The sequence below is a fragment of the Monocercomonoides exilis genome, assembly GCF_001643675.1.
Source record: "Monocercomonoides exilis strain PA203 chromosome Unknown scaffold68-255432, whole genome shotgun sequence".
Lineage (NCBI taxonomy): Eukaryota > Preaxostyla > Oxymonadida > Polymastigidae > Monocercomonoides > Monocercomonoides exilis.
In genome coordinates this window covers 47,888-71,410 of record NW_027150613.1, presented here as the reverse complement: position 1 = coordinate 71,410, position 23,523 = coordinate 47,888, and the positions used below count along the sequence as shown (strand labels likewise).

The 23,523-nt window shown below is 39.9% G+C and overlaps 3 protein-coding genes across 3 annotated transcripts; all 3 read left to right on the top strand.

Moving 5' to 3' along the window:
• Positions 1 to 53: 53 nt before the first annotated feature.
• On the top strand, positions 54 to 13,604 carry MONOS_11412 (uncharacterized protein; the record flags this gene model as incomplete). The annotated part of the gene is made up of 7 exons (XM_067863941.1): positions 54 to 162; positions 252 to 392; positions 478 to 593; positions 653 to 806; positions 922 to 2,025; positions 2,248 to 5,479; positions 5,641 to 13,604. The coding sequence occupies exons 2-7, from the start codon at positions 255 to 257 to the stop codon at positions 13,602 to 13,604; spliced, it is 12,708 nt and encodes a 4,235-aa protein (XP_067718952.1). The 5' UTR covers positions 54 to 162; positions 252 to 254.
• A 1,990-nt stretch (positions 13,605 to 15,594) lies between these two features.
• MONOS_18348 (uncharacterized protein) lies at positions 15,595 to 17,199 on the top strand. Its single transcript, XM_067871360.1, has 2 exons — positions 15,595 to 16,122; positions 16,197 to 17,199. The coding sequence occupies exons 1-2, from the start codon at positions 15,688 to 15,690 to the stop codon at positions 16,971 to 16,973; spliced, it is 1,212 nt and encodes a 403-aa protein (XP_067718951.1). The 5' UTR covers positions 15,595 to 15,687; the 3' UTR covers positions 16,974 to 17,199.
• Positions 17,200 to 19,478: 2,279 nt separating this feature from the next.
• MONOS_18347 (uncharacterized protein) lies at positions 19,479 to 20,528 on the top strand (the record flags this gene model as incomplete). The annotated part of the gene is made up of 2 exons (XM_067871359.1): positions 19,479 to 19,706; positions 19,764 to 20,528. 2 exons carry the CDS (start codon positions 19,479 to 19,481, stop codon positions 20,526 to 20,528), a joined length of 993 nt encoding a protein of 330 aa, XP_067718950.1.
• Positions 20,529 to 23,523: the final 2,995 nt, after the last annotated feature.

Here is a 23,523-nt window from a genome sequence, read left to right as displayed (position 1 = left end):
ATGTTTAATAAACTTCTTTTTCTTGAAAATAAAAAATGTGTACAAATATCCCATACACAATTACTGTTCTTTAAAATATATTTATTTGTCTTTACTTTTCTAAGATATTTGTTTAAATAAACGAAGATTTGACACATTAACGATTTATTTTATTGATAATTCGTATGAAGTGATAATATTATTAATTTTTTTGTTTTAATGATTGTGGAATTTTAACTTGAAAAAATTATTTTAACGCGCTAAATTTTTAGAAAATGGAGCTTAAAAATAAAAAATTGGACGAAAAGAAGGATTGCTTTTTTTTTGAAACGTTGTCGCTTCCGACAGAAATATCTTCAATGACATGTGGAAGGTTTTTTGATCAAAGCATAGAAACGATTATAGTCTCAAAAGTTTAATATTAGACATTTTATACAGCATACATCAATTCTTTACACTTGATATTTTTTTTTTTTTTTAATTTTTAAAAACAATTAGGCATCTCATTTGAGTATTTTCAATTATGATTTAAATGATGATACTTTTGTGTTCATTGATCATATGAATGTATTTCGCCCAATATATCAAGTGATAGTTTCTCCTCAACCTCACAGGTACTCTCTTTCTCTCTTTTTTTTATTGGTTTCAAACCGTTTCTCTATCGATTTGAAAGTTTGGATTGCCTATTAATTGTAACAAATCATGGAGAATGGATGTACGTTCAATGGCTGAAAGACAAATTTTTCCCATTAGCAAGTGGGTCTTTCTTAGATGCCGTTATCAATATGCTCAATCCTGTTGAGCCAAGACGTTTTAGACTTGATCCTGTTTGATGTTTCTGAATTAAAATTTGAAATTCGAATATTGTTTCTTTCATTTTTATTTTTATTTTTTTTTTTTTTTGACTTTTTGACTTTTTTATAAATAAAATTACCTAAAAAGACATTTCAATGGGCCATTTCAATTGTTCCAGTATATGTGGATTCATCACCGTTGTTTTTCAGCATTCCCGAAAAAGAAGACAAGAACGAGCTCCAAGACAACGCGGCACCTTCTTCTTCTTCTTCTTCTTCTTCTCCAGCATCTTCCACCACCCCTTCCTGCGCGCCTGCCCCGCTGTACATCCCTCGCATCTCGTTCCGGGCGATATGCGCCGTGGACGAGTCGATCTTTGTGGGGATCTGCTACGACGGGCCCGACGCCTCTGTGCTGAGCCACGTGAAGGAGCACAAGCGCCGCGGGCTGAGCGACATCGGCGCATTTCTCGGGCTGGAAGGAAGAGGAGTCCGATTGGAGTTGGCGAATGGGCTGGAGTACGAGTGGGGACTGAGGCAGAGTGATGTTGCACTGACTGCGCCGTTTCACATGTTCAACGCTTCGCCGTTCAACCGGATGCACAGAAAGGGGCTGTATCCTGAGGGACACCCGCTGTGGCTGCAGGAGAAGATGAGGGAGAAGGAGCTGGAGAAGGAGGAAGAGAGAGAAATGATGGAAGAAGAAGGAGAAGAAGAGAAAGAAGACATAAAAGGGGGAGAAGGGAAGAATGTGCAAAAAGACGATTTGAAAGATGATTTCGATAAAACCAAAGGAAAAAAGCAAAGAAACTGTGCCATCACAAGAATTCCGTTAGCAACTGCCAAAACATTTGTGTTTTTCGACAACCCAAAATTAGCAAAGCTTCCTTCTTCTTCCTCTTCCTCTTCAAACGAAACATCATCTCAACAGCATTCATCAGAAACATCTAATTCAACGTCTTCTTCATCGTCTTCATCGACAAGCACTACTACCTCATCATCAACATCTTCCTCTTCCTCTTCCCCTTCCTCTTCCTCTTCCTCTCCCTCTTCCAATGCCAATTTCAATCCCTTCATTTCAATCTACTCGTTCATCACTCGCATCCGCCACTTGTCCTTCACTTCGTCTGCCATTCTCCCTCTCTTCCCTTCTTTCCCTCCTTCCTTCCACGCTGCTGTGCCTCAGCCTCAACCTGCTTTTCTCCCTTCTCTTTCTGCTGACCCGCCGCTGCCTCCGTTCCACTTCGAAGTCGTTTCTCGCTCTTCTTCTTCTTCTTCATACGGCGCCCTTCAGCCTTCCTCTCCTTCCTCCTGCTCTTTCTCTCCTCCTTCTCCTTCCTCTTCTTTCTCCTCTTCCTCCTCCTCCTCCTCCTCCTCTTCTTCTTCTTCTTCCTCCTCCTCTTCCTCTTCCTCTTCTTCTTCTTCCTCCTCTCCTTCTTTCATCAGCCCGCTCCCTTCCACCTTCTTCTACCAGTCAGACAACCACACCACACACACCGCTGAAGACTGCGTGTCTGCGCTTGTCCTCTGCGACACCTCCTCTTCCATCTCTCTCCTCTCCCTCGTCTTCAACTTCCACACCCAGTCTGTCATCTTCACCTCGTTCTGCCTCCTCTCTCTCCCTCTCTCCACTTCCCGTGTGATTGCCCTCAGAAGCACAGAAGACGTCGAGTCTGCTTTGCTCGGCGCGCAACCTGTGCAGAAGAGGTTTTTTGATGGCAGAACAGATCAAGTTGTGAAGAAGGCGGTGAGGTGCATCATTTCTGTTGACAATCAGAGGAAGATCATCGAAGAGGACTCGAATGACAGCGATGATTATGATGAAGAGACAGAAAGCGAAGGGAAAAGGAGAATGAGGAAGAAGGGGAGGAGCAAGACAAGAGATGTGGATGCTGAAGGAAGCGATGAAAAGGATGAGGAAGGAGAAGAGAATGAAGAAGAGGAAGAGGAGGAGGAAGAGGAGGACGAGGAAGAAGAGGAAGAGGAAGAGGAAGAAGAAGAAGAGAATGAAGAAGAAGTGGAAGAAGAAATCGATGCCAAGATCTTAGAACAGGCATCACACGCAGAGATAGACGAGACAGAGACTAACACAGAAGTCGACAATTCTGTCAGTGGAATCGCAAAAGGCCGCACAAGCCGATCAGATTTGAGGCAAGCCGACGCTGACTCGACCTGCTCTTCTGTGCACTCTGCAAAGAAAAGCGTGCAGAGCTCAACTCCACTCGACGCGCAGTATTCGCCCACCTTTTCAGTCAACTCGGCCTCTTCCCTCACTTCCTCCACGTCTCACTCGTCTCGTCTGTCGACTGTGCCGTCGCTGAACCAGCTGGCTCAGCTTGTGCAGTGCAACGACTTTCCCGACGCTCCCTTTGCGAAACACATCTCCCGCGGCATTGCTGCCACAAAGCACAAAGGCGAATCGTTCTTCCTCCACTTCGAAAACTACCTCGAACAGATCGCCCCTCAAATACAGTCTGCTTCCTTCACTCAGTTCGTGACGGCTGCTAAAAACAGCTTTCGTTGCACTTTTCCTTCTTCTCTGCCACAAAACATAGGCGATTTGTCTGCATTGCCACTGCCACAAGTGCAAAATCCAGACTTCCAGTTTGCCTTCCCAGGGTTTCTCTCAGACTCCTCTCTTCTCTCACACAGCGCTGAGACGCTTGCACCTGAAGTCACAGGCCGTATAGTACTTCCATTTGTTCCCTTTGTCCTCTTCTGCTCGCACTCCATCACTTTGTACCTGTCCTTCTCGTTTTCAGTCACTCTGCGCTTTCCCACGTCGCTTGTGGATCCGCCGCTCTGCTGCCTCATCGCACCAGGACTGTCATATGAGCAGACGGTGAATGAAAACACACAACACAAGCACCACAAGCACAAGCACAAATACACAGGAAATATCACAAAGATATTCGTTGGGGGAGGAAAAGATTTGATGTGTGTGATTGGAGGGAAAGTGCAACGGCAGCATTTTCCGTATCGGTGGCTGACGGGGCTGATGATATCGAACGGGACACGATGGGAAGGTTTGCAAGTGGAAGAGACGAAAGCAGCATTCTCGACAAATGCAGCGGAGAATGAGCATGGAGGAGAAGATGCTTCGACTCAGACACCTTCACAAGCAATGCAGATGAATCAACCACCACCACCACCATCATCATCATCATCTCCTTCTTCTTCTGCATCCGCAGGTGATTCTTCTTCTCCTTCCCCTCTCTCCATATCCACCACTCCTCCCACCAATTGCCCACCCACATTCATTCCTGTTGTGCGCCGTGGCACATCTCTTCTCTTCGTCTCCTCCTCACACAACGACCCTCTCCTAATCAACTTGGACACAGGCAAGTTTCTGGACATCCCAAACAGCGAAGAGTTCTCTATGAACCCGCTCTTCATCACGTCTGTCGTCGCACTGCCTGGCCAGACTGCCTCGCGCTTCATGCCGCATCACGCACAGGAAGACCGTGTCGCCCTCTCCTGCGGATTTGGACGTACAGGGGCCATTCAGATACTCACCGTCGGACACAAACTGCAGCAGCTGATCAAAGGGCAGTTCTTCGAGCGGCTTCCGATGATGTTCTCAGCCAAGATGTATGCAGGCTCTCCTGTTCAGTCACTGCTGCTGATTGTGCATCAGCTGCTCACTCCGCCTTTGCCCCCATCATCTTCTTCTTCTTCACAGCAGCAGCAACAACAACAACAGCTTCAGCAGCCATCAGACCGCATGGGGCAGAAACGAGGAGCCACACAGATGGAAGAAGTGGTGCAGTCACAGCCAGCCTCTGCACGTGCATATGCCACCATTGTGTTCTCTTTGCATGCAGACAGCGTCGATCCGATTGACCCTTCCTCCATCGGCATCGACCCAACACGCAAGACGCTTGCCTTTGCTGGTGCGCAGGGGGCATTTGTACAGGTGACGACGAATGAAGTGCGGGTGGTGCCGACTATTCGATATCTCCAGGCCTCACAGCCAGCACATCAGAGCCAGCAGGCATATCTGGGCAGTCAGTCTGCAAGACAAAGCCCGCTCTCTTATTCAACCTCGGGTGATTTCTACTCTCCCACGTTTAGCTCTCCAAACAGCCAAGAAGGACTGCCTGTTCTGATGCCTGAGGCATATTTCCCAGAGCCAGCGGAGACGCAGCGGTGGACACCTCCATATGTGTTTAGCGAGCAGCAGCTGAGGGCGATCGTGTCGAGGCAGCAGATCCCAGCCTCTCAAGTGGGAACGCTGGAGATGGGGCTGGCGTGTGTGACAGACAACCTGATCGCCTGCTCGTTCATGGCAGTGGTGTTTGTGCTGATGTGGAAGCCAGGCAGAAGGAAGGAGTCGCCAAAGCCGTCTGCAGCTGCACATGGGAAGAGGCATGCAGAGGATGGACATGCAAATGGAAAGAAGAGGAAGCAGACGCAGCACCAGCTGTCGTCGTCTGTGAAGGAGTTGGAGGAAGAAGAAGAAGAATGTGGTACAAATGGCACAAAGCACCCACACTCATCCACATATCGCACGTATGTGAAACCCTGCTTGTCACACGTGGCCACACTTTGCTTCCCATCTGTGGTGACAGCGCTGTCAGCTGCGACAATCTGTGGCAGGTCTTTTCTGCTTGTCGGATGCCGCAATCCGCCTGCTGTTTATGCATTTCGCATCGAGCAGAAGAACTTGGTGGATCATTATGAAGACATTAAGGAGAAGTATTGGAGTGTGTTCTTTGCATCTTGTTTTTTATTAAATTATTAAATGTTTCTATTTTTATATCTGATAAATTACTGAATATGCATACACATTTGTATTTTTGAATACATATATTATTTTAAATCCTTATTATGCTCAAATTTGATTAATGTATATTGTATTTTCCAGATTATTACATGCCAACGCTAGCCAACCGCTCTGTCCAAGACACTGTTCTTCCACCCCCACCAGCCTCGTCATTTCAACCGGAGCGTCATTTCATTGAAGTATCACCAGGCTCTTCTCTGTTCATTGAGAACCTGCCTTGGTCATCCCAGCAGCACTCCAGCCCCCCCTCTGCTTCACCATCTCGCTTAGCCACCTCGTCCAACTCTGCCTTCCACCACACATCGCACCACAGTTCCCATTCATCTCCTTTCTCCTCTTCTTCTCCAAACTCCGCGTCTTATCGCTCGTCTGCTGGTCTCTCGCTCATCAGCTTGTTCTTCCTTCCTCTGCAGTATCCTCCGCAGTCACTCATCCTCACCACATTCAACAGACAGGTGCGAGTTAACTGGAAAGACGATGCTCCCCAAAAGACAGCGAAAAGCACAACAGAATCACCTGCTTCGATGAGTGGTGCACAAACACCGCAACAACAGCTTCCAATTGACAAGACGACTTTTGAGTCACTTTCATCAAGCGAAGCAGAACAATCAGCTGAAAAGAAGCCCCAGAAACAGGCAGATGCAACTCCATGCGATTCTCCAAATGAAAAAACTGCAGATGATTTCAAAGAAAGGGCAAAGCATTTTGCTGGAAAAGAGCAGTTTTACAATCCATTTGTAGCAGCTGCGCGGTTCGGTGCTCATTCAGAAGAGCAGAGGGACAAATTCAGCACGAAAGTGAATGAAGCGAGTGTCGAAAACAACGCGAAGTTTGTGTACGACGAGGCGGAAGGAGCTGTCCTGCTGGTTGGATGCAAGTGCGGCCAGGTTGCCTGCAGCATCATTCCCCTCTCGCTCATTCTTGACATCCCTCCATCCACATTTTCAATCTCTATGGAGCCTCAGCTCAGCCAAATCAGCCGCCCTTCCATTTCGTTCAATAGCCTCGAAGCCACTCCTCCAAGCTCTCCCTCGCTTAGCCAACCGTCTTCTCTGTGCGGTGCACCAAACTGCTCTTCAAACTCGCCAAGTTCTGACTCTGCCTCTTCTGCTTCTATTGACTCATTCGCTTCTCTCCCTTCTTCTCCACTTTCAACCTCATCTTGGTATTCCTCGCCTTTCAATTCCGCACAAAGCTCAGGACTTCCTGTGTTCTCGTCTCTTCCTTATTGTCTCATCGATCCCTTTGAGCAGCTTGTTGAGTATCTTCCACCACCTCCAACAGCCACATTCGTTTCGATGGGAAGAGCCGCTGTGAATCTGATGGACGATGGCACATCTGCCATCCTCTACAACGACCACACTGCCCGCCTCTCCTGGAACAGCACCTCCAAACAGCTTATGTGGATCCCTCTGTCGTATGTGGGGCCTCTCCACAGCGTTGTGCAGATGCGTGTCTCTCTCGACGACTCGCCACAGAGCGAGTACGAGAGAGAACTGGAGCTCAGCATGCAGCGCAAGCTGGCTGTTGAAAAGGCATCTTTAGCATCCTTGCAGAGGGAGCAAATGTATGAGGCACAGGATTACGAAGGGATGGACACAGGGAAGGAATACGAGCATGAGCAGAGTGCGACTGAGAACAAGAACGAGCAAAGCAGGCTGAAACAGTCGCTCACAAAAGACACAGACATCACAACGACCATCGGATCAGCTGACAAGCCTTTGCAAACACTGCACCCGACACTTGCGTGGATTGGCTATGTTGATCGCTTTCTGATCTTTGGCACGATCGACAAGCGGATGTCTGTGTGCAGGCAGACAAAAGATGTGCCATCAGTTCCATCAGGACTGACATATGTTCCTGAGCTGCATGCAGTGGTGGTGCTATGCCGTGAGTACGTGTTGTTTAAGTCTGTTATGAATTCGAAGCCTCAAGGCGATTGGGATCTGGACGCCCATCCACACTATTGGGTGAGTGGAGGAAGGCACGTGCAGAGCTCAGCGCCGGCACTTGTGGTACATTCTGCTCTCACAAAGGAGCAGCACTTTATGTATGCGAAGAAGGAGAAAGAGAGAGAGCGGATAGAGATGGAAGCAGCAGCAGCTGAGAAAGTGAGGCTGCTGAGTCTGGAAGGAGGGCAGGGCAATTCGAAAGAGCCTTCGCCGTTCAACCGTCTGGGCGGACTAGGAATCGACCTCGCACCAATTGCACAGCGAAGACACACAATTTGGCTTCCATTTAGAGAGATTGTGATGGCGTATATGAAGAGGATGAAAAGAGAATGGAGGCGCGAAGAGAAAGGTGAGGTGGGGAAAGGTGAAACAAACACAAACAATACGAACTGCAATTGCAACAGAAATAATGCAAGCCAATCGAACCAATTTCATAACAATAAGCCAAGAATGTCTCAAAGCAGCGAGAGAGATTTGTCTGTCGACTCTGCACGTCGCCCGCTGAATCCTTTCACTTCGCATCTCCGCCAAAGCTTTTCGCGCCGAGCGCCACGCACAGACTTCAGCGGTGTTCCGATGACAGACATCTCCCACGACTGGTTCATCGACCGCCACAGGGGCTTTCCAAGAGACTATCGCCCGCTCTGCCGACTGCCGAAGGAGCTGTCTGTGGCGTCGAACTGCTACTCGTCCTCCTCTTTCTTCTGCGACGCGTTTCCGCCGTGGCTGACTGACGAGATACTCACTTCGCAGCTGATGATACGGCAGTGGTATCGAAGGGCGAGGGAAAGGCTGAACTCAGACATCAATCAGAAAGGAAAGATCAGCTCTGACGGCGATGCTCGTCACTCGCTGAGGTTTTTCACAGCGCCACACGACAAAATGCACCCTCTCTTTGCTGACTTCCTGCCTTCTTCGTCAACATCAGAAAAACAGTTGAATGCAAATGATCCTCTTTCAATTGGTGCAGAAGGTGTGAATGCATTCTCATCTCCAAAAAATGCAGCATATTCCACTGGGCAACTGCCTCGCAGCAACAACCCCAACTCGATCTCTCTCATTGCGCATTCTCCGATCTTTGATGACCCACAAGCACATCCAAACTCATATTTTCCTGTGGACATTGCTCCGAGCTACGTGCTGCTTGTGTTCGACGAGTGCGACATGCGAATGCGAATTGGCCGAATCGACTTGTCTCAAATGGAGTTGCATGCGTTGCGTCAGACATCACATGGCGGGATTGCGAAGACGGACACTTCTTTCCCTCTTTTTGGGCAGATGCAGTTCCCATCCACCGCATTCTACAGCTTCTTTTCTCTGGTGCATATTCCGGTGCCTACAATCAAGGGTATCAAGGTCGCTAAGCATATTGAGGAGAAAGTGTACTTGGATGTGATCGAGCAGATGAAGAAGCAACTGGAAGAAAATCAGACAGAAACAAATCAGCAAACCCACTCCGAATCTTCTTCTGCATCTGCGTCTGCGTCTTCATCTCCATCTGCTTCGTTTTCAGCGCGCAACATGCAATCTACCAATTCACCAGATGGAAAGAGTGCAACAGAAAGTGTGCTTCCGTCGACTGCTGAAGAAGCCTTTGATCGATGGGACAAAATGAAGGCGAAGAGCATTGAGCCGATGGGCAAAGGATTAAGTGCTGATGAGTTCAAACTGCATTACATCAGAACACTTGTGGCGGTTGCTGGGAGAGAATCGACGCTGGGAAGGAAAGAGAAGATTACAGTGGGCATTCAACAGGGCGGGAAGGGAGCAGGAAAAAGGAGGAAAAGGAATGTTCCACTGAAAGAATACTTGAGGCAAATTGACAGAAGAGGAACGGACGAAGAGGAGAGCGAAGAGAAGGAGAGTTTTATCGAAGAAAGCAGCCAAAATGGAAAAGAACAAAACGCTTCTGACAAACTGAAAGATGGGCAGACAGATGAATTCCAACAACAATCAATGGATGAAAAGATAAAGGCAGAAGAGATGAAAATCAAAGGAATACCCTTTTCGACGAAATATCAGAGCAGAATGCAAAAGAAGTTGGAAAAGAAGTACAGCGAGAAGAGGCACATGCTGAAGGTGAAGCAGGAGATGGAGGAATCCTCGTTGGAGACGCTGTACACAGACATCTTCATCTTCGAGATCGAAAGACAGACTTATGTTACAGAGGCATTTTTAACTGCTAGAAGGCAGTATGAAACAGCATATGACAACTACTACGGAAATGGAGAGTTCTTCAAATCTGTTCTGGAGCCTCAGAGCATCGATGACCCTGTGTTCCTCTTCAACAATCCCAAATATCGGCAGCTTGCACGAAACTTCCCTGGCTCGCCGGGATTTGATATGTCACAACCATCATTTGCCGGACAGCCAACGTTGCTACCAAAATTGGCGTCTTCTCCTGTGGCAAATGATTTTGATATGCACGAGCTGTTCAACGTGATCATTACGCCAATCAAACGTGTGAGGATTGTTGGGGGCGTGCAAGGTCTGTTTGCAAAGCCGAGCATTCTGGTGGCTTTGAATGGATGTGATGTGCTTGTGTTCGGATTCTGCTCAACGCTCTCTCGCTCAGCACAAGAAACGGAGGCTAAAGAGGAAGAGCGTCTCAATGTGAACAATAATGGAAAGAATAAAAGCTTAGCAAGCAATGTAAAGGAAGAAGGGAAAGATAATAAATCAGAATCAGGGCAATCAAACATTTCCGGAAGTGAAGTGCAAGCAGCACAGTCTGACGAGTCTGAATTAACTCCACATTCTTCAACAGATGCAAATGTGATGCAATCTCGTTTAGAACTGGATTCAATAATTGAGCCATTGTATCCATCATCCGTGTGCTCGTGCTCTCTTCCACTCTTTGACAACGATGGAAAGCTTGCTCCACTTGCACCTTATCATTTTTCAATTGTTGATGTGATCGACTCATCACAGGGGAGATCAGGTTTTGCATTGAGGGAAGTGTATTCAGAAAGCTCAACTTCATCGAATAACAACAAATACGATACGTCATCTTCAAGCAATGCACAACAGGGCAGAATGTCAATGCAACAAAAGGAAGGATCTTTTGGAGCACAACTTGATGACAAATCAAAATTAGATAAACAGACGAACCAAAACAGACTTAAAGGCAATTTTTGGTGCTCGCCGTTGTCCATGCAGCTAATATCGTATCTTGTTGCACCTGCACCTGTCACCACACTCTCAATGGTGTCTCAACGGCCAAAATACGACCCTGCTCTTCCTGTCAACTCTCTGACTTATCCAAACTGGTTCAAAGGAAAAATTCACTCCTCCTTTTCAAAGAACATCACAGACATATTACACAGACAGCTCGACAAGCTTTTGCCTTCTTTCTTCCAAATCCCAAAATTCATTCGTTTTCTTCTCGGATACGCTCCTTGTGGGATTATTGTGGCTGATCTTGCGCTGCCTGCATCATTTCCTCTTTCTATTTCTCTTGTTTCTTATCCTCGTCGTGTCTGTATGTGGTACCAATCAGGATTAAGGGGATATAAACACATGAAAGATGAATTTGTTAAGCACTCTCATTTGACAGAAGAAAGTAATGCAAACAGAAACAATGAACAAAATAGAAGAGACTCCAGCGAGAGCACCATGTCAAAAACGAAGAGCACAGCAAGCTCATCCTCCATGCTAACTGAATGCCCACGCTCCAATCGCACTCTGCAAACTGCGACAAGTTCATCGCGCACTTCATTTGGTGAGGGTTCAATGCCAACTCAAAATAGATCGTCTCATAATTCAACAGCATCATTGAGGACACCTTCATCGTTGAATTCATCATTTACAAGTTTAACTCCATTTTCGCATCCATCTTCTTCTTCTTTCTCGGGAACCTCATCTTCTAGATCATTCTCTTCCACAAAGAGAAATATTAAAGTTAAAAGAAGAGTTAAAGAAAGGAACAGAAGCAAGCATCATGCTTCCAAGACAGTCACTCCGATCTCCTTGAAGCAAGTCTCCCTTTTACCAATTGCTGCATTCACAGGCTCTCATTCAAAGAAACCAGAAATGAAATGCGTTACCTCAAAGACCAACCTATGCCAGAGCGGAGCAACAATTGGGAGTACACTTGTAGTGATGGCGCACACATTCACGCCCAGTCTTTCGGTGGAAGCACAGATGCTCGACTTCCACCACATTGGAGTGATCTCTGACTACGACATCATTGTCTACTCCATTGTGCAGAATCCATATTACAATGCAGAGCCACTTTCTTCCGCGTTACTGAATTCAGATGACGATGTGATTCTTCCGCTGTGCACAATTCCTGTGATGCGAATCCCAACACACACTCAGGCGCTGTTCATTCTAACAAACGGAATTGGGTCGACTTCGCTGCAAACCACATTCCGTTCATCCATTTTAAACCAGCTGCGTTTGCTTGTAGACGGACTTAAAGGAGATATCGAATATCTCAAGCAACAACGACGACTTGAAAGCGAAAAAGAGCAACTGTTCTCAAATGCATCTGTATCACCCTCGTCTTCAAGCAAGCCTTCAAGCCAGAATCCTTCATCTCCTGACAGTCCGTCTACTTCCCCAACCTCTGTGCTTTCAACCACTCCTCCAACTTCGTCTGGTGCTTCTGCCTCTTCGTCTGCCAATTCTCAGCAGCAGTATGGGGAAACCCCACAGTTGACTTTGGAGCAGGTATCTGAAGATCTTTCATACCCATTGCGCTTTGAGGTGCAGTCAGGATCAGGTTCTCTGCAAGCGCTTCCAGAACATCCGCCGTTCCTCATCTTCTCGCGGCAGGGCTGGGCAGCTGTAGTGATTCCTTCGTATTCTCAGCGAATCCCTGCACTCGGACTGGTCAGCGAGTCATATGCAGAGGAAATAGTCGAAAAGAACTTTGGTGACATCTGGCGATTCCGGCAAAGTGAGCTCATCAAAGACTACATTCACCAAGAAACACAGATCTGGAACGCTTTTATTGAAAACGAAGCGAAAAAGGAAGCTCATCAAACTGTCTTTAACGCTCCTTCTTCGTCAACTGCAATTGTGGCATCACCATCACAACCTCCATCTCATACATCATCTCGTATATTGAACGGAACAAAAACATTATCGCTTTCACCGCCTCCGCTTTCATCTGCACATTCATTGGATTCGCCTTCTGTGATAACATCGTCTGCAATACAGGCAACAATTTCATCTTTCTCATCTCCTCCCCGCACAACTTCGCCAATCTCTCCTACCAACAGTATATCTGCCATTTCAACATCGGCTTCATCTTCTCACACTTCATCAACCCTCTCTTCCATCTTGTCTAAAGTGCACACGCGCTACCACTGCCCGCCAATGGCCCTCAAGCCAGGAAGATATTACGAAGGTCAGATTATCTACGGGCTTTCTGTGCATCCGCACGCTGGCGATTCTATTCGGTTTAAGTATCCGCGACTCCCACAGTTCAGGATTGCTGCAATGAACATGGCAGAGCTGATGAAGTACAGGCTGCAGAAAGAAAAGGAGGCTAAAGCAAGAGCGTTGAACAGTTTGAGATACCCGCTTTGTCCAGCATCTTCTGATTCGATGAAGACAATGTCTGGTTCTGCTTCATCTTTGACACAAAAGGCTCCATCATTGCAACTGTCAAAAGCAGAAAGGACTCTTCAGGTGTGGAGTTCTCGCTATGCCTCAATTCGTGCTCAGGCTTCATCACACCTCCAGCCACGTTCTTCGGGTCGGCGACACCATCATCATCACCATCATCTCCGCTCCCACCACACCCAAACAAATGGATCGCTCATGCCATTCCCTTCAAACTCTTCGTCACAGTCGCCAAGCAGCACTCGCTCTCCTGTTCAACCGCTTTCGTTGCTTGCAGGCCCTCAAATCCCCTCACGGCCTCTTTCACTACACCACACGACCTATGCAGAGGAGCTTCCTTCGTTCAAAACACATACAAGAGATGTTGACTGGGGTGAATCGCATCCAAATCCCCATGAATTGGCAAAACCCCAGCATTTGTCATTTGCAATAAGCGAAGCTGCAGAAGATCAGGAGGAAGAAATGGAGGAAGACTTCAAGCAGAAAGAGCTAGAACAGACTCAGAACACTATTCATTAGTGCAAATTTTGCTTTTATTCTGTAATTTGCTGCAGTCATTTATGTTATTTAAATACAAATGCACATTGGCCGTTTCAAAATTGCAAGTTATTTAGCAGAGCAAATATTTCTTGGCTCTTGTGAAACTTATTTTGAAATTTGTTTTTTTTTATTGTCATGCGAAAAAGAGAGTAAACATTTTTTTTTATTGTTTTTTTGTTTTGTTTTGTTCTTTTATTTGAAAAAACTGTTTATGCTCATTTAACCATTTCAATAAGTTTTATGTTGTTTTGTCTTTTCAAAGTTATTTATTGCATTTATTTGGAATATCTAGAGTATGTCTCATGTATTATCCGCGAACTGAAGCTTATTACAGAGCTATATGCAAATGTTGTTGAAATGTATTTTCTTAGTTATTTTTGAATCTGGCAATTCTTTCTAACACACCGTCTCTTCTCGAGGTTTTCTGAATATTCTTTGAATTTACTTTATGTTTCTCTTTTGAAGTCTGCTTTTCTTTTTTTAAAGGTCTCAATTTTTACAAACGAACAGAGATTTCATTATTTCCTTCACAATTTAGATTTTCTTTGTGAAAGCATTTATTTATGTTATTAAAGTTGTTAGCGAAATTTTTATATTCTTATTTTAAGAACATTTGTTTTTATCGTTGATAATCATCTGGCCTTCCTTGATTTTTGATTCGAATTTTTTATTTATAACATTCATATCTTGCTCTATTTAGGCAATGAAGCGAACTTTTGATTGATCAGAAAAATTATCAAAAGTTCAAGATCATCTCTCTCTTTCTCTCTCTCTTTCTCTCTCTCTTTCTCTTTCTGTATTTTCTTTTTTCGTTCAATCGCATTTAATTCTATTCTCTTTTATGCATAATTCAATTTTCACTGAATTTATTTTTAAGTTCCTGTACTTTTTTGCATTTTTTTTTAATTTTTATTGTTCATTTTTCAAACAATTGTATTTCAGAACTTTTTCTTTTTATTGTTAGTTTATTAAAAAATTTTGACTTTATTTCAAATAAAGTAATCTTATGGTATTTGAACTTGTTTATTGTTTTGCTTATAGTTTTTTTTTCATCTGTATTTTGTGTTTTTTTGCAAAAATGTATCTTATTAATGGCTTTTTCACATCTTCACACACTTTGCGCACATTTCGAAAAAACATGCTAGCCTCTGTAAATATTCAAAATTTGTGATGAAAGATATGTTCGAAGAAGAGATGAAAAACTTGTTCTTTTTTTAATAATAGATTCATCCACAGATTGTCTTTTATCAAGGGTTATCATTTAACCCTAACAATGAAAGATTAAATAAAATTTTGTTCAAGGAAAGACTCTAATAAGAATTAAGAAAACCAGACCCAATTATTATGGAAGATACAAATAAATTTTTTTGTGAAAAGCAAATTCACGATTTGAAATAAACAAAAATAAATAAATAAATAATGAAAATAAAAATAAAAGAGTGGAAAGAATGTTAAATTCTTTACACGTTCAATTGGATGTTTCATTACATTGTTTGAAATCAATCTCTATGAAGCAATCAAAAAATTTTTCCAAATTTTGAGTTATCTCAATGAAATGACAAACAAATCGAAACAAAATAATTTCCCCAAACAAGTCCAATATATTAATCAATATCATTTCATTGCTTAAAATTTGAAAAGAAATGAATTTCAAATTGTTTCGTTGTGTTTTGATTTGTTCACGTTGATCAGAACTACCATTACAATAAGCAAATTGATAACGAGTTAGTTTTCTATTGGTCATCGCTTGCAAAAGATACTTAAAATCAAAGATGATACGAGTGCGGATATTTTCGTGGTTATTTTTTGTTTCAATTATTAATTTATTTCTTTTATCCATTCACAAATTCATTCAATGTGAACGAAAAATGAAATTTCTTTATTCCGCAATTTTTTAACAATAAAATTTGCAGGAGAAGTACGACATAAAAAAGTTTTCTGGTTTACGTTGTTGTTGCTAGGATTCTTGTTTATTACATTTTTTTTTTGTCATTTTTTTTAAGATTTGTTTTCTGAACTGAAAGTTTGTGATGAAAAAGAACAAAAACAGAAAATTGAAGAGATGAATCAAATAATTGATGAAATTTGCGGTGAAGATTTTATATCCATTTGCACTTTTGATTTTTTCGAAGAACTGTTCGAAATGATTGAAGAAAAGAAAATACATATGGGAAAAGCTGTTCTTCTGTTGAAGCGCATTGGAAGTTGTAGAACAATATATGGAATTGACGTAAATGTCTTTTTTCATCCTTTACTGAACGATACATTTCAGGAGATGATTGTTGAAGAGAAGAAAAAAGAAGAAAAGAATGAAAAGCTTTTGGTTGATCTATGTGAATGCTGTATATTATTATCGGAAGGTCGCATTTCAAACGAGATATTTGAGTTTTGCTTGCCTTTCATTCTTAAAGTTGCCTTGAGGAAAGAAAAAAGTGATGAAACGCAAAAGGAAGTTGAAATGGCATTGCTCACTCTAAGTGAATTCCATCTTTTTGCAGTGTGCGTTTTTTTAAAGTGATTTTGCTTAATTTTAAATATTTATTGACAATGATGCATATTTAAAAAAACAAGGGAATAGGAATCGAAATGTTTTTTGATGAAATCACATGGATTATAAAACATCATCAGAAACATGGAAATCTAACACGGCTTGCCTATCAATCTGCTTGGAAATTTTTGATTCGAAGATTATTATTTGATGAAAAATTGGAATATGTTGTTGTGAATAGTCTGCAATTTGTGAAAGAAGTTAGAAGAGTACTGGATGAATTGATGGGATATGTGGATTGGAAGAGAATGAATGAAAAGGAAGTAAAAAAGAGTGAAATTTACGTGAAAGAACTTATTGTGATAGAGAGATGGATTCAGACATTGGGGATTTATTTTGACTGTTGGGAAATTTTTTATGAAGATTGTTCTATTCTTGTGTGCTACATTGATCAGGTGTTTCAAGCAGCAAAGGATAATCATCGAGAAATCTGCTACCAGTGCGTTCGTTCATTTGAAAAAGCAGCAGGATGTTGTTGTGTGGAATTTGAAGACTTGATAAAATATGGAGCAGTTGATGCTATTTTAGAGGTAATTCAACGGCAAACAATGGATGACAGAATAACATATGAAAGTTTTCGATTCTTTATGCATATTTCAACTGCGTTAAAAAAAAAGTGGAAAAGCGAAATTGGAGAAACCAAAAGAAAGGATACAAAGAAGAAGCTTCTTGAAAAATTTGAAGAAGAAGGATACGAAGATTCCTTCACAAAATTTTATGAGACATTTCATTTTCTCAACAGAAAACCAATTTTTCGTGAATTATCGTTTGATATTTCTGATTATTTTGTGAAAATTTAAGAAAATGAAACTCGTTTTGAAACAAAAATTATTCCTTTCCATTTGTCAATTTTTCTGTTTAATATTTTTTCTTTTTTCCATATTTTGGAACTCCAAAAAAATATCTAACTCTTTTTTATTCATTTCTGAAAATGCAAAAATTAAAATTAACCGAAGAGTTTGTGAATAATACTCTTTTCTCCTCACTTCATCAAAATGAAATATTGAAACAACAATTTTTGTTCACATATTTGTATGAATTTTTTTTTTTTTTTTTTTTTTTTTTTGATCCATCTTCTCTTCTTCAAATGATTTGTCCTCTCACAATTCTCATGAAAAATCATTTGCCTTAATTTGTTTATCGCCCAGAGCAGAATTTTCTCCAAGCACACTAGCCATTTTTTGTTATTCAGCTAATCTTGTTTTCATATGCTTTAAAGACATCTCAGATGCCACAAAGAACCTTAATAAATCACAAAAATTGCAAACACTGCTGTTGATGCAGCTGTAAGTCAGAGAAATGTTCAATTTGTAGTCCTTCCTTTGCACTTTTCGTCATCATTCAATATTTCAGTTTCCAAAAATTAAATAGTTTGTTTGTTACATTTACAGTTCAAGACACTGGAAAAAATCAAAAAATGGAGTTGAAGGAAACATTCTGATCGTTTCTACAGAGCTTTCCATGATGATGATGGATGTGAAAAAAATAAGAAGAATGTGAAACAGAAAAAGAAAAAAAATAAAGTTGAGTTGCATTCTTCACAGAGGCATTAAAAATTGATGCAGAACACATCAGAAAATAAAAAACATCATTTTGAATTTTTGCACCCAACAGAAGAGCCGGATCAGCCAAATCGAAGATGAGAAACTCAATTTTGGAAAGAACCCATTCCAACAAAATTGAAAGCTTCAGAAGTATCAGAGGTGATTGGTAGGATGCCCAGAAATGAATTTTGCTAAACTGCGTGTTGATTCTGAATGTGAATAAAAATTCCAATTTGAGTTGGAATTGATCCACAAAGAAGAGAGATTTAGTTGATATTTGACAAACTGAATTTATATTTCAATGCCTCAGCGTTTGATAGATATCGTTAAAGATGAATGGAAAACATCCATACTTGCGAACTGTTGATTGCAGTAACGCGAAAGAATTGCTTGAGTATTGTTAAAAAGGAAGCTGTTCTCTTCACTCTGATGCAACTGAAATTTGATTGAATTTCTTTCTTTCTTTCAAAACCCCATTCTGCTTGTCATTTGCTGAGGAATAACATTTCTGATGTGTTTCTTGAGTGTGTCTCATGGAAAAGTCGTCTTCCTCCTCCTTTTCCAACTCTCAGTTCAACTGAAATGAAAACGGCCTTGAATGAACAAATCTGTTTTTAGTATCCAATCAAATGAATAAATTTCCTTTTGATGTTTCACTCTCAATGAACTGAAGAATCTCCATCTTTTCTATTGGAGCTGGCCTTCATTGTTTTTCTTTTTTGCACAGGATTATTCTGCGATTGAAGCATTGGGGCCTTGATTTTCTTCCTCTCTTTAAGCATGCCCTCCATGTTCATGAATTTTTCTTTTCTTTTCTTTTGTTCATACGATTTGTGATGATTATCTGAATTTCATTTCTTTTCATCTTTCACAACCCAATGATCCATTGATAAAATGAGCTCAAAATGAAACAGTCCACAAAATATATCAAACATCTAAAAATCATCTGTTTTTGGTTTTTAACTCATTCTTTTTCACAAAAAAACAAAATACCTCTTCCAGTCACTCACTATGTTTTTTTGCTTCACCTTTTCTCTGCGGTCATGTATTTGCTATTAATTCCATTGGGGAAAAAGATGTGATTCAAAAAGTTAATGATTTTTTTAAAAAAACAATATTCTTCAAATAATCTGTTGGTTATGATAAAAAAGAAACAAAAAATTTCCATTTCTGGCCTTATACAGCCAGTCGTTGAGGCTTTTTTGCACTTTCTTTTGCTCTTCTTATTATATAACAAAAACAGTACGGTTTGCATTGCGATCATTTTAAGACTGAAAGATAATCAACGATGTTTGTATTTATCTTTTATTTTTTTACTTACCAGGCTTTGCCCCTCTTTTTGAATATTTTTAATAACAAGCAGAATGAGTTTGCCAAATGATGCATCTGAAGACAGAATGCAGATGATGACTAAAACAGAACAGTTTTCAAGTTTGTTCTTTTGTTTGGATTAAACAATTTTGAACAAAAATTTTATTTTTTTGAATTCCCTTTGCAGAATTGTTTTGTGAACTGGAGCGTTGCAGAGAAGATGAACAAATGCAGAAAATGGAGGAAATGAAAAGAATGATGGATGAAATGAATAGAGATGAATTCAAATCAGTTTTCACAAAAGAACTGTTCAACAAAATTCACCAAACGATTGGAAAAGAGAAATTGTCATGGGGAAACGCAATTTTGTTGTTGAAGAATGCTGGTTCTTACAAGGAATTGAAATGCTTTTTATGTTATTCTTTTGATGATTCATTATTGAGCAAAAGAATGAAAGAGATGATGATTGATGAAAATGAGAAAAAAAAAGATGAAAAGTTTTTGACTGATCTTTGTGAATGTTATCTTTTTCTTCACTATAAATGCGTTCCTGATGAATTGCTTTCAATTTGCGTTCCTTGCCTTCTGAAAGCTGCATTGAAGAAAGAGGAATGCGAGGAAGCTCAAAAAGAAAAGGAAATTGCTTTATTAGCTTTAAGTCACATCGACAGGTATTACGTATGAACATTGTTATTTCTTTTTTGATATTATTGCTATTTTCTAATTTCTAATTAGTTTTTTAGGCAAGAACTTTTCCTCAATGAAATCAAAGAGATCATCCAGCACCATCAGGAGCATCGCAACCTAACACAACTTGCCTATCAATCCGCTTGGACGTTTTTGATGAACCGATTATATTACGCGAATAATTTGGAAAGCTTAATTGTGAATGAGCTGCATTTTGGAAGGGAGGCTGCAAGAGAACTGGATGAGCTGGCAAAAAGTGTGAGCCGGAAAATAAAAGAAGAAGATGAAATTGAAAAAGAAGGGAAAGAAGTGTTTATTATCAGGGAATGGTTCTGCACAATTAATTATTTCTTATCCTCATGCAAATTGTGGAACGCAGAATTTGTTAAACTTATCGGCAGCATTGTGAGAGTATTTCTCTTCTCAAAGGATAATCACAGAAGAATTAGCATCCAATGCGTTTATTTAGTGAGTGATTTGGCGAAAAACAGAAACATAGGAATTGAAGCTTTGATGGATGAAGGTGCGATTGATCTGTTTTCAGAGGAAATGAATCAATCGACTTTAAAAGTTGATACGATTGGGAAGTGTTTATTTTTCTTTATGAATGCTTCAGAAAGATTGAAAGAAAAGACCGATGGAGAAGCTGAAGAAGCGAAAAGAAAGACAACCAAAAGGAAAGTGTTTGAAAAATTGGAAAAAGAAGGATTTGAAGATATCATTACAAGCCTTTATGGAGAAATTTCTTTAATTAACGAAAATGTTATTGATACTTTATCGATAAATGTTTATGATTATTTTGTGAATATTTAACCAAATTCTTTTCAATAAAAATTGAAACTCCAAAATTATATTCTCTTTTCACTTTTATTCAATTCACAACGTGGGAGAAATTTAATTGAAGAGTTTTGAAAAATATTTTTAATTCCTTTCTCAAAATAGCAAAAAATAGAATTTCTTTTCAATTCGTTCCATCAAGAATCTTCGTTGAATGGATTATTACACTCCATCTTCTTCAAACAAAGTTTTATATTTTTGCCACATGTTCAATTGTTCAGTCATGGACTCTTGTGAACTCTCGTTTGCTCAACTTATTCTCTTTCTTGATGTATTTTCAATGAATGTGAAGATATCTTTTCCTTTCTGTCGGTATTCCATTCTCTTCTCTGTTGGTTGAAATCCATCCTTCTTTATTTGAATTTTCTTTCTTTCCATTCCCAAGACAATAATTTCTGAGTTTCATTTTTCTTCTTTATCTTTCCCTTTTTTCTCTCAGAAATCTTTTTGAGAAATTTCACCAAAACTTGTTTTATTGAACATCACTTCCATTTAACTCATCATCTGAAACCAATTGAATACTAACAAATTCGAATTGCATGTTGTCTTCTTTGTCGAAATAGAAGGTGAATGGAAGATAAAAAAGAAAAAGACAATCGTTGAAATGAAGATAAAAGCTGTGTGAATGAGAGAACAAATGAGAGAGAAAGAGTGTGTGAGAAAGAGCGAAGTCGAAGCGGAAGATGAAAATATTAGCAAAGAATGAACAGAATGATGAATTGAAAATATTTTGTTAATTAATCTTAGTGTTCAACTGAAATTGTAGCTCCTGAGTGATATTTTTTTTCTTCTCGGCAAAATGAAAGTGAATCGGAACTCTCAATTTTGCACAAAAAGATAGTGAAAGTCATTTCTGTTATATATTGAAACAATATGCAAATTTTCAGCTATCGGAAAGTCTTTTAAAGAAGTTTTAAAAAAACATGGAAAAGTTATCAAAATTTTAATCTATTGTTCATGATCTTATGAGTTTAATGACAAATTCTGAAACGGAAAAATATAGAGAGACAGTATTTCGATTGAATACGATCTTCAATGATAAAGAAGAAACGTGGAATTGGTTTTTCAAACGTTTTCAAGAGTTCGCTACTAAGGATTGACCCAAATGCAGAAGCAAAGAGAGTATCAGGGAGGAAACAGAAGGTTACAAATATCTTTGGGGTGAAACTTGCTGAAAAAAAGCCTCAATATTTAAAAATTCCGTATTTTCCAAAATGAAACTACCAATAAATATTGTTTTGCAGATTCTATCGTCCTATTTGATTGGAATTGGATTAAAACAAATTCATTTGCTGACGGGTGTTTCATATCCAACTGTTGGTTATTGGACAAGCGTTGTTCAAGTTGTTTGCATGCAAATATGAATTGAAGTGATGCCGAAATTAGGAGGACCGGGAAAATTCGTCGAAATAGATGAGGCTGTTTGGAGGAGAAGGAAATATGGAAGAAGAAGAAAGAATTTTTTCACTGTGGATTTTCAGAATAGTTCAGAGGAAGGAAGGAGGAGGAGCCGGCGCAAATTTTATTTTCATTATTAAAAACAGGAGGAAAGAAACATTGATCCCGTTTATCCAAGAAAGGATATTAGCAGGGACAACAGTAATTAGTGATGAATCGAAAAGCTATTATTGTCTGAAAGATATTGGTTATGAACATATTGCAGTCTGTCATAAAAAGTACTACAAAAATCCAAAAACTGTTACATGCACCAATACCGTTGAAGGGTTGTGGAGTCATTTGAAAGAATTTTTTCCAAAGCAAGATGGAAGAAAAATATTCATGACAAATTGCTTGTGCATGGGCCTTTTAAATAAAATCCAAACCCAAATTTTTTGATATTTTGCAACAAAAATGCAATATTTTGATCCAAAAGGAAAACATATTGCTGCGTATAATGATTTGGATCTAACAGAAAATGATGAAATATCTGATGCTGACGATAGTCTCCAAGAGCCTCATGATGTAAATAATAAAATTGATTTCAAATTGCGTTGATGACGGAGAGGATGCTTCAAATTATTCTGATGAAAAAGATGAAATTTTCATTTTTTCAGATTGAATTGAAATCTTTTGTTAGTTTTTTAAAAACGTGTTCCGACAACTTTTTCACATTTCAACAATCAATTGGCACGAAAGAAATCAATAGAAACAAAAATAATCTCAATTTGAATGTACCGTTATCCATTTTATTTGCCGACTTTTTTTAAAAATATTTTTTCATAGAATGGAAAATAACTTGTTTTTTAAAAATACATATATTCAACATTTGCGGCTTTTAAAAAAGAATGACCCATATGGGGCATCATATTTTTCTTCATGCATTTTCATTGAAGAACTATGTACTTTTCATTGATTTAAAGAGATCAAAAAACGCAATAAAAATGGGTCCATTTTCTAACCTTCCGAAAATGTTGGATAACTTTATGTTAAGATTTCAACAATACCTGTTGACTGTTAAGAAAATCGAATTTATTTTGAAATCTGAGAAAATGAAATCAGGTTGTGAGTAAAGCAATTTTTCTATGCCTTGTGAAAAAAAAACTTGAAAGTTCGTATTTTCCCATATGTTTAAAAAACGCACTTTCGAAAAAATAAAACACCATTAAATTGATATTTTTATTACACAAAAATTATTCATTGTCGAAAAACTTTCAAACAAAGTCGAAAGTCCGAAAAACTTCAAATTTTCAAAAAGTTGACAATTATCAATGAAAGTCATAAAACATTTTTGTTGTTGAAATATCATTGATATTTTATGTTTTGATGATTTTCCATTTCTCTATCGAATATTTTTTGTTCTTCCTTTTGAACAATTGCTTTATTTAATTAAGCAAGAAAGTCCAAAATAAGTATTTTATTTTATTTTTACTGAAAACACATCGCTCCTTTTAATAATCAGAAAAAAATTTTATTGTATTTTTTCAACTTTTAAAATATGAAGAATATAGTTTTCATTCTCTTCCTTCGTTCT